General features: G+C 39.7%; 1 protein-coding gene across 4 annotated transcripts in view; it reads right to left on the reverse strand.

Annotated features, from left to right (window-relative positions):
• Positions 1–11242, reverse strand: part of LOC122556264 (nipped-B-like protein) — a 547720-nt gene that overhangs the window by 165329 nt on the left and 371149 nt on the right. For all 4 annotated transcript variants that reach the window (XM_043702901.2, XM_043702895.2, XM_043702914.2 and 1 more), the window contains 3 exons: positions 4995–5141; positions 3698–3832; positions 1735–1833 (listed from right to left, as the gene is read on the reverse strand). In XM_043702901.2, coding sequence (XP_043558836.2) covers positions 1735–1833; positions 3698–3832; positions 4995–5141 — 381 coding nt within the window. The remainder of the gene's footprint in view (positions 1–1734; positions 1834–3697; positions 3833–4994; positions 5142–11242) is intronic.

An 11242-nucleotide genomic window follows, 5' to 3' on the forward strand; every position in this document is an offset into this window, starting at 1 on the left:
CAACATACCATTTAAGAGCCAACCTGAACAGAGAATGTTCAGAAGGGAGGCAAAAAAGCAAAGAGAAATTATGAAAAATGACTCACAGCTAACATAAAAGGTGAATTCCAAATCCTTTTTTATAAACAGCTAAATAGTGAAAGGGTAGTAGTAGGATGAGTAGGGTCAATTAAGGAGATATCGGAGAAGATTATGGAGGCATTGATGGTGAACTTTCCTGAATCACCGGAGTCAGGGAAGGTCTCAGACGAATGGAAAATGGCTAATATAATACTCCTTGATAGATGGGACTATGAAATTTGAAATGCAAACTGATCTTATTGAATGACAGAGCAGATTTGAGGATGAATTGAGAAATGCCTGCTTCTGTTTTACATTTTCGTATGTTTGTATTTAGGACTGAGATAAGGAAAATTACTTTTTCAAAGGGGTGTACACCTATGTAATTCTCTGCCCCAAAGTGTTATGGGTAGCCCGAAGTCTCACAATACCAGATTATAGTCCAGCAGGTTGATTCAAAATCACAAGCTTTTGGAGCGCTGCTCCTTCATTAGCGAATGAAGCATTGCTTCGAAAGCTTGTGATTTCAAATAAACTTGTTGGGCTATAACCTGGTGTCATGTGATGTCTGCCTTTGTCCTCCCAGTCCAACACTGGCACCTCCACATCATGGATAGCCCACCATTGAAAATATTTAAGGCTAACACATGGAGAACTTTAGTCTCCCAAGGGTGCAATCAAGGTCTTTGGGGATCATGTGGAAAGTAGAGTTGAAGTCCAAGAAGAGCTATAATCATATTAACTGGCAGACTATGCAAATATGGTAAGATGGTCTGTACCTGCTCCTACATCTTGTGTGCTTGTGAAATTACCTTGAGGTACTCCCATGATGATACCTTGGGATTGAGATGATTTAACTCACAACAATTTCATAATTTTCCTTTGTGCAGGTTATGGTTCCATCCAATGGATGCAATTCATTCTGAAGATCAAATCTTGAGTAATATTGTCAGAACCTGAAAAGGCCCATAAGGCTTTTTCTTTTGCTTGATACCACGTAGAATGAATTGAATTGGCTGAAGTCCAGTATCTGTGATGGTGGGGGCCGAAGGAGGAGGTCAAAGTGGATCATTGCCTTTGACTGAAGTTTGTTATAAATGCTTAACTTTTCTTTTGCACCATCGTGCTGGACTTTCCCCACCTCATGTAGAGATATATTGGAGTATTCTCCGCTGATTAGTTGTGGAATTGTGTGCCAGCATTCATGGCTCATTTGACTACTTATGACTAGTCTCTTTGTTTAGCTGTGGCAACTCTCATACAGCAGCTACATTCTGCACATGAAGTTCCAAGTCATTGTGGACATCTACATGTTTGAGGGCAGAGTACATACCTAATGAAATAGTCTGACTGTTGATGTCACCATCGTTTGTAGTTATCAGCACTTTGAGTCTTTGGGGCAGAACGTTGGGGCTCCAGTTAAATTTTCAAGATTTAATATTAAGAGATTTTTTTTTAGGTGATGGTAAGGAGCAAGGCCAAACAAAGAGGGCTAAGAATCAGATCAGCCATGCTCAAACAGAATGACAAAACATGCTCAAGGGCTGAATCAGTGTTCCTTCTGACTCATTTATAAAGACCACCTGTGTTTATACTTAAACTAGCTTAAGTTTTATAGGAGTACATAAGCATGGTATTAAGGTGTTACAGGGTAAAAGGAAGACAAACACTCACCACATCTGTGACGTTTAGGATTTTTCGTGTCATCCCTTCTGCATCATGAGAGGGAGTGGGAGTGAACCAGAGTTTCTGGAATGTTTCGTTCACCAGTTTCTGCAGAGAATAAAATCCGAGTTACATTAATATCTTTCAGAGTTCATTCAATCACAAACATGAGAACAGCTCATACAAAACATCAGTTCATCCCAATGCATCAAATGGCAATGGAGGGAGAATTTGGGATGGTTCCAGAGAACTAGTAGGTTACAAATGTTACAATAACCCTAATTTTGAAAAGGGGATAAACTGAAGGTGAAACAGCTTATCAATGTTGGAATCTTGACTGGAGGTCTTTCACACTAAAATAAAATGAATTTTCATTTGGTGAATCTTGGAAAAATGAGGCTAGGTCAACATTGATTAAACACAAGTCATGTTGAAGTAACAGAAATTAATGTAAATATTAGAAGTTTTATTAAAGAACTGTCAGAAGGCAGTTGATAAAATTCCACACTTAAAATAAACTCCTTCAGAAAGTGGAAAAACATGGTAGTAAAATAATATTAAAAACATGGATATAAAACTGGAGAAGGGATCAGTGGGCAGGGACTAGAGGTGAATGAACGATTTTTCAGATAACAGGAAATTTACAATGCAGTCCCACAAGGATTGGTACTTTAGACATTGTTTCTACTATATTTAGAATTTCAGAATCACAAGGACCAACCATAGAGGAAAGAGGAGTTTGATGGAATACTCTCCATGCGAGTTTTGAGAAAGATGTGCAGCTCAGGTCGAGGTTTTGGATGTAGGTTTGCTCGCTGAACTGAAAGGTTCATTTCCAGACATTTTGTCACCAGAGTAGGTAACATCTTTAGTGGGCCTCCAGGCGAAGTACTGTCGATAATTCCTGCTTTCTAGTTATATGACCCTCTCTCACTAGTAGCCTTACGTACAGATGAGGAAGGACACCACTTCGACTGGGACATCACATCCATTCTAGAACAAGCCAAACGGAGACACGCACGAGAATTCCTAGAAACATGGCATTCCAATGGAACTCTCTCCACAAACACTTAAGAGTTAGACCCCATCTACCACCCCCCAAGGAAAAGAACAGATGGCATCATCACAGGAAATGATATCAATCCAAAGAAACCCAAACATATAAATAGAAAGCAGGAATTATCAACAGTGCTTTGCCGGGAGACCCACTGAAGATGTTACCTAGTAGGGTGACGAAACATCTAGAAATAAACCTTCTAGCTCAGCGAGCAAACCTTCATCCGAAATACTCTCCAAATGCCTGAATGAGTGCAGCTCTAACACTATTTATGTTTGACACCAAAAACAAAGCAGCCCGTTTGATTGGCAATACATCCACTACCTTCAGTATTCTTTCCCTCCACCAATGACACTCAGTGACAGCAATGTGTACTATCTACAAACGCATTCCAACATTTCAAAGATCTTTCAAAAGGCACTTCCAAATCCATGACCTCTGCCATCTTGAAGGCAGCAAACGCTTGTAAGTTTTCCAAGTCATACATCATTTTGATTCAACCATACTGCCATTCTTTCATTATTACTGGGAAAAATTCTTAAAAACTTTAAACAGCACTATGGACGTAACTACACTCCCAGGATAGCAGCAGTCCAAGAATGCATTTCACCACCACCACCGCCTTCAGAGCAATTATGATGGGCAATAAATGCCCAGACAGCAAAACCCTGATTCCATGAACAAATGAAAAACCAAATTCTCTACAACTTGATGCAAATCAGTGCATTGTCAATGGTGAGGTCAATTCCTTTTGTGACTTAGATTAGTTTATACACAGAGATTCTAAGTAGATCACTTCTTGAGAGACTATAGCAACATTCTGTACAGGAAGCAAAGTGAAATGAATGCATTATAATTCCAGTTACACAAACAAGAAGTTGGGTAAATACATTTGATTAATCTATGTAACTTTACCTTAATGCCCTCTTCATCATTGACTCTGCGAATCATTCGCACACACATCTCAGTCACTTTAGAGAATGTTGGTTGCTCGATGCATATATCACGTAGAATCTTGATAACTCTCTTTCTCACACTTATACCGGTGTCCTGCAAGAGATTATTTGTTAAAACATGAGACAAATGCAGAAAAGTAAAGTGTAGATTTCCTAGATATTAAAAACTGTTAAAATTTCAATCTTCTAACACAGGGCCTATTCCCAAATAGTTCTTACCTGCACTTCACGCAACTCCTCAAAACAACAGAGAATGACATAGCACAGTAGACCATCATTTGATGCATCAAACCAGTGTCCTAATTTTTTTCTTCAACTAACCAGTTAATTTAAACATATTCTTTCCCTATAGCTCTGCTAATTTTTTTCTTCAACTAACCAGTTAATTTAAACATATTCTTTCCCTATAGCTCTGCTAAACAAAGAAAATGCAATGCATTGTGATGAAGACAGTGAAGAATTTTCAGATAGACTGAATGGTGCACTGCTCTCTAAAATTCTATTACTTTATTAGTAATAATAGAGATCTGATTGCACAAAGTTTTGAGGCAATTGATGAAATGGCCTACACATCAATATGTACCCAAACTCATGTATAATATCACACTGTCAACAAAGTTTCATGTTGTGTGAACTGAGGAGGAGCATATGAGTATGCTCCTGCAGGCAATTCTATCACTGCATATTTTAAGCAGATCATATTCAAGGGATCAGTAAAACATCAACATGGAAAATTTTACATATTGTCGTCTTGTAGACAAACACTTACCTCATGAACTGAGGAGTTCAAACACTAGTGGTGTGACCATTATAAGGATAAAAGAAAAACTTTGCAAGAGTTGAAAACACTCAGATTAATCAACATATATTAATGGACCTTGCTCAAACGTATTACACTTCTAACTTTTTGGAGTTATAAAACAACAACTCCAGTTCTGCTGGGTATTTCTAGTATTTTCTATTTTATTGCAGATTTCCAGCAACTGGAGCATTTTGCTAAAATAGATCAGATTAACTTCAAGATGTTCCTGGCCTACTGTGAACTTGCTCAGCCTATCCTGGAAACCACGATAAGTGGCAAGTGTTACTCAGACAAAAAAAAGTTCAGGACTGGTGTGTGGCACCAATTTTTACTTTTTGACATTGTCTAGATAAACTTTACAAAACCTACTCCCACTTCAATTACTTTCAACTTCACTCTCAACATGGCTACAAAACCCCAATCTGACATGCAGCTGGCTAGGAAACAGACGTACCAATATCCTCTCGATCAACATGTCGTAATACTGCTCAGTGAGCTGAGGTCGGCTCAGCACAAAGCGACCCAGTAACTCCACAGCCGCTTCACGCACACTTGTGGAATTATCCATCAGACGCCCATGGACCCCACGTTGCATGTCCAGCTGTGAAGAAAACAATGACTCTACTGTGAGATTCAGCAGAAAATACATAAGAAACCTCAATGGCATGCAATGGAAGTGAGGCAAGAGAACTAGAACTAGCACATGGTACATGACTGCTATTTAATTCAATAAATCAAGAACACTGATTAGATCATTACATTTTCTCCCATCTCCACTCAGAATACCTGTTTAAATATATCCTTAGCCTGATTCTTCACTTCACTGGTGCTTTGGCCTCTGGTCAACTTGCTTCACTTCACAACTTAACTTTCGTTTAAAATTCTCACTGCTATTGTTCAGTCACGTACAATAAAACATTCTCTCACTGGGATATGTTCACCAACTTCTATAATAAGCAACCTGTCAGCCTTGTTAACTTCATCCTCCAAACTAAACCAAATAGTGGAGGTGAGGGACCAAGTGAAGGAAAGTATGATAAAATAAAGAGAGAAGTCAAGGCCAAGAAGGAAGCTAGCAATCAGGGTAATTATAACCAACATGGTGGGAAGGCACAGAGCCTACAAACTCAAGAATGTGCCAGCAGATAGGTTAAAGGTTGCAACAGTAAGGAAATAAAAATGACAGATTCTGTCTCCTAATGCAGATAGCATTTGGCACAAAAAAGATGAATTAACAGATCAAATAGAAATGAATAGGTAAACATGAAAATCATTTGAGATGCATAACTGCAAGGTGGCAAAAGTTAAGACCTGAATATTCAAGGGCATATATCATTTCAGAAATCCAGGAAACAGAGCAAGGTGGAAGGGAGCTCTGTTAATTAGGGATAACAGATCTATCATTGCAACATCGTCCCAGATCAAACATCAAGATGTAGAATCAGACTGGGGTACGGACAGGAAAGAATAAAACTAAGAAGTCACTTGTGGGAATGGTTTATGTTGCACCTTATATCAAGTACACTGTAGGATGAGGTATATGGAAAGAAGTAATGGCACCTTGGGAGAAAAGTATGGCTATAATCATGCACAATTTTAAACTATATATATAGCTTGAATGAATTAGCTTAGTAAAGCCAGCCTGGAAAATGAGATCAAAGAGTTCTTTCAGGATAGTTCCTTAGATAGACATGTTTGATCAAGTGTGGTGCTGGAAAAAGTACAGCACGTCAGGCAGCATCTGATGAGGAAGAGAGTTGACATTTCAGTCATAACCTTTCATGAGTCCTGATGAAGGAATATAGCCAAAACTTCAACACTTTTAGCTCCTCAGAAGCTGTCTGATCTGCTGTGCTTTTTCCAGCACCACATTTTATCAACTCTGACTCTCCAGCATCTGCAGTCCTTACAATTTCCTAAAGAGGCATGCTCTAGAGCCAATAAAATAAAAAGAGCAAACTAGCGCAGATCTGATAACGTTTAACACATTGGTATTAATGACCTCCTAGTAAAAGCAAAGTGAGGTAACTGTGATCACATTATTGTCCCTCCAACTGAACGTGAAATTTAGAATGTGGGTTAAAGACTCTTTAAAGTTTTAAAGTGGGTTAAAGTTTTAAACTTTACACTTATAATTATTTTAAAAAAGACAAATGACTTAGCAAAAGTGAACTGGTACATTAGTTTAATACATGAGTCAGTGGGAATGCAGATGACAGTTTAGAAAATAACTTTCAAAGAATCATTCCAGGAAGTGAAAAAAAGACAGTAAAATTGCACCATCAATACAGAAATTTAAGGAGAATCTAAAATTGAAAAAGTAAATAGATCACTGCAGATGATATAAATAACACGCCACTCAGGAACAGAAGTAGGCCATTCAGTCCCTTGAACTTTATCTACCATTTAATAAGATCATGACTGATGAGACTATAATCTCAAACCACGATGCCATCTGCCCAATAAGATTTCATTCTCTTGCTTACTAAGAACCTAACTAATTCTGCCTCAAAAACATTCAAGTCCTTGCTTCCACTGCCTTTTGAGGAAGATTTCCAAAGACTCATGATCCTGGAAAAGGAAAAAAACTGCAGGCTTTCCACAGAAGGTGGAATCTGTACTCACTGGAATGTCTATTATCTATTTTGTTAATTTCAAACAGGTGTAGTGCATGCAAGCTTTCTGTCTGCAAAGTGGGCCATGCAGCCCATGTGCAAATGCATAAAATCCAACTGAGAAACCTAAATTGATTAACACCACTTGGGGCAGCGGAAACAGGTTTGAGAGTTGGATGATCAGCCATGATCGTAAGGAATGGTGGAGTAGGCTGAAAGGGCCAAGTGGCCTATTGCTTTTCCTATTTTCTATGTCTCCATGAGAAATAGGGCATCAGGGTCAGGTACTGTCAAATGAGAACTTGACAAGACAGGAAGCATAAAATCACTGATCACCTCCCTCAATTATTTGAGGCGGTTGAAAAGGTTCCTCTTGGGAGACTGATTAGCAAGGTTAGATCTCACAGAATACAGGGAGAACTAGCCATTTGGATACAGAACTGGCTCAAAGGTAGAAGACAGAGGGTGGTGGCGGAGGGTTGTTTTTCAGACTGGAAGCCTGTGACCAGTGGAGTGCCACAAGGATCGGTGCTGGGCCCTCTACTTTTTGTCATTTACATAAATGATTTGGATGCGAGCATAAGAGGTACAGTTAGTAAGTTTGCAGATGACCCCAAAATTGGAGGTGTAGCGGACAGTGAAGAGGGTTACCTCAGATTACAACAGGATCTTGACCAGATGTGCCAATGGGCTGAGAAGTGGCAGATGGAGTTTAATTTAGATAAATATTAGGTGCTGCATTTTGGGAAAGCAAATCTTAGCAGGTCTTATACACTTAATGGTAAGGTCCTCGGGACTGTTCCTGAACAAAGAGACCTTGGAGTGCAGGCTCATAGCTCCTTGAAAGTGGAGTCGCAGGTAGATATGATAGTGAAGGTGGCGTTTGGTATGCTTTCTTTTATCGGTCAGAGTATTGAGCACAGAAGTTGGGAGGTCATGTTGCGGCTGTACAGGACATTGGTTAGGCCACTGTTGGAATATTGCATGCAATTCTGGCCTCCTTCCTATCACAATGTTGTGCAACTTGAAAGGGTTCAGAAAAGATTTACAAGGATGTTGAGCTATAGGGAGAGGCTGAACAGGCTGGGGCTGGTCATGATCCTGTTGTAATTTGAGGTATCTCTCTTCGCTGTCCACTACACCTCCAACTTTGGTGTCATCAGCAAACTTACTAACTGTACCTCTTATGCTCACATCCAAATCATTTATGTAAATGACAAAAAGTAGAGGACCCAGAACCGATCCATGTGACACTGCACTGGTCACAGGCTTCCAGTCTGAAAAACAACCCTCCGCCACCATCCTCTGTCTAAAAGGGCATTTGGATGGGTATGAATAGGAAGGGTTTGGAGGTGCTGGCAGGTGGGACTAGATTGGGTTGGGATATCTGATCGACATGGACAGGCTGGACCAAAGGGTCAGGTTCCATGATGTACATCTCTATGATTCTATACAGAGGGATCTAGGCGTGCGGGCTCACAGTTTCTTGAAAGTGGCAACTCAAGTGGCGAAGGTAATCAAGAAAGCATACTGCCCTTCATTAATTGGGGCAGAGTGTACAAAAATTGTCATGTTGAAGCTGTACAGACCTTTAGTTATGCCACATTTGGAGTACTGTATGCAGTGCTGATTGTCACACTACCTGAAGGATATGGAAGCACAGAAACTGCTTAGAAGAATATTGCCTGGTTTGGAGAATATTAGCTGTGAGGAAAGATTGGACGAACTTGGTTTGTTTCCACTTGAATGTCAAATGGTGACAGGCGAACCTGATAGAAGTTTACAAAATTACGAGAGGTATGGATAGAACAAACAGTCTTTTTCATGGGTAGGAATGCCAATTACTAAGGGTTATAGTTTTAAGATAAAAGGAGATAAGTTTAAAAGAGATGCAAGAGACAAGCTTTTTTATTAACAGAGTTCCTGAAGTAAGTGCCTGGAATGCGTTACCAAAGGCGATGGAGGCAGATACAGTAGCATTCTGAAGGCGCACTTTGACAGATATATGAATAGGAATGGAATAAACAGATACAGATTGTGTAGAGGCAAAATATTTTTAGCTTAAAAGGCATCACATGTCAGCATAGCCTTGGTGAGCCAAAAGGCCTGTTCCTGTGCTGTACTGTCCTTTGTTCTTTTTCATCCCCATTTGATAGTTTCAGTCTTCGTTTCAGCAACAGAAATTCTGAAGGCAGCAAAGTGCCCTAGAAAAGCACTACATGAAATCAGTTATTATACTCAATAACAAACGGATTGAAGCAGTTAACAAATTTATTTATCTCCGTAGCACTAACTCCTGAGTAGTTCACATTGATGGGCAAAAGTGAGGACTGCAGATGCTGGAGATTAGAGTAGAGTGTGGTGCTGGAAAAGCACAGCAGGTCGGGCAGCATCCCAGGAGCAGGGAAATCGATGTCTTGGACAAAAGCCCTTCACCAGGATTGAAGGGTTTTCTGCCGAAGGGCTTTTGCCAGAGATGTCGATTCTCCTGCTCCTCGGATGCTGTCTGACCTGCTGTGCTTTTCCAGCAGCACACTCTCAACACTAGTTCACACTGATGACAAAGTCAACAAATGAGTCGTCAAGTCCAGTACTGTCTTTGGCAAGTTATGGTTCCAAGTTCTTGTGGGCTTATAAAACAGACAACTTATTTCACGTGTTATGAAACTGAAGGCGTGAACTGTACCTTCAAGAGAGAGTGAATGCTGTTCTGAACTGAGAGATGACAAGCACCTGTGTATATGACTAGATGGCAGCCCCAGAGTTTACTGGAAAACTGAAAATATGTAACATTTGGCTGTGAAACGGATAGAGTCAGAGATAAAACAGACCCTTCAGTCCAACTTGTCCATGCCGACCAGATACCCAAACCTAATCTAGTCTGAATTGCCAGCATTTGGCCATATCCCTGTAAACCCTCCCTATCCATACAGCCATCCGGATGCCTTTTAAATGTTGCAATTATATCAGCCTCCACCACTTCCTCTGGCTGCTCATTTCATACTCACACCACCCTCTGCGTGAAAATGTTGTCCCTTAGGTCCCTTTTATATCTTTCCATTCTCACTCTAAACCTATGCCCTCTAGCTATGGACTTGAGTTTTGGTTGCTGTTTTGGTAACAATTCGATTTTAATCTGTTTAAGTTATGCTCCAGGATACTACAACCCAATAGAGTTTGAATTTCTTGTTTTGCCAACATCAAACCAATGAAACGATCCAATGTTGAGGGGGAAATAAAATGCGGACCATTTGAAAATTGGTTAGAGTGCAACTGCCTTTGAGACAGATAAGCCTGGAGATCTAACATCTTGTTCTCCAATAAATTAGGAAACACTCTCTATCAATGGTACCTTTTCCTATGAAACATACACGCAGTAAGAAGAAAGACGAGGAGCCAGGGAATTCAGCAGCTTGAAGAGTGAAGTCACAGAAGACGAGAACGGCTATGTGGTTTTGAAATTAAGTTGATGTAATTTTAATAAGTGTCTTGTTGTAACAGCATATTGTTATAGAGTTGGATGCAAATAATAAGCAGTTCAGAGAAAGGGGGTGCTTAGAACAGTTTAATGTTCATTTTAAGAGTTAAAAAATTGATGTTATTTTCTTTAAAATAGTGGAATTTGCGAGTTCTCTGTCACTAATATTTTAGCAGATTACAAGGCAAAGTGAGCTTTTCTGGGTGTTTGGTTTAACTAATACGTGTTCACCTCTGTGGCAAAACAATTTGGAGGCTCGGGTCTGAGATTTGGATTGGTTTAGACCGATCCAGTCTGAGATTTGGTCATTTTTGGGGTACAGAAGGTTACAGCAAATTTAAACACTTGCTGATTAGTGTCCTAGATCTTTAAATAAAACAGATGAAAAAATTGGTTAATTGTGGTTGGTTAAATTAAAAGTGAGGGAAATGGCTCTGAACATTACTAAAGAGGTTCTGGGGTTTGAAGATGCTTCCCAAATTTGCCAAGAAAGTTCAGAAATAAAGAGGAAGGACATACTTTTAGAATTAGCAAATAAGTTAGAATTGGGTTTAACCAGAGGCAAAAGGAAAGCTGAAACTGTAATGGGAGTTGGTCAAGCACTTAGGT

This window comes from Chiloscyllium plagiosum, unplaced genomic scaffold (assembly GCF_037043375.1).
Source record: "Chiloscyllium plagiosum isolate Xiang-an unplaced genomic scaffold, Cpla_swu_hap1 HiC_scaffold_2, whole genome shotgun sequence".
NCBI classification, from domain to species: domain Eukaryota; kingdom Metazoa; phylum Chordata; class Chondrichthyes; order Orectolobiformes; family Hemiscylliidae; genus Chiloscyllium; species Chiloscyllium plagiosum.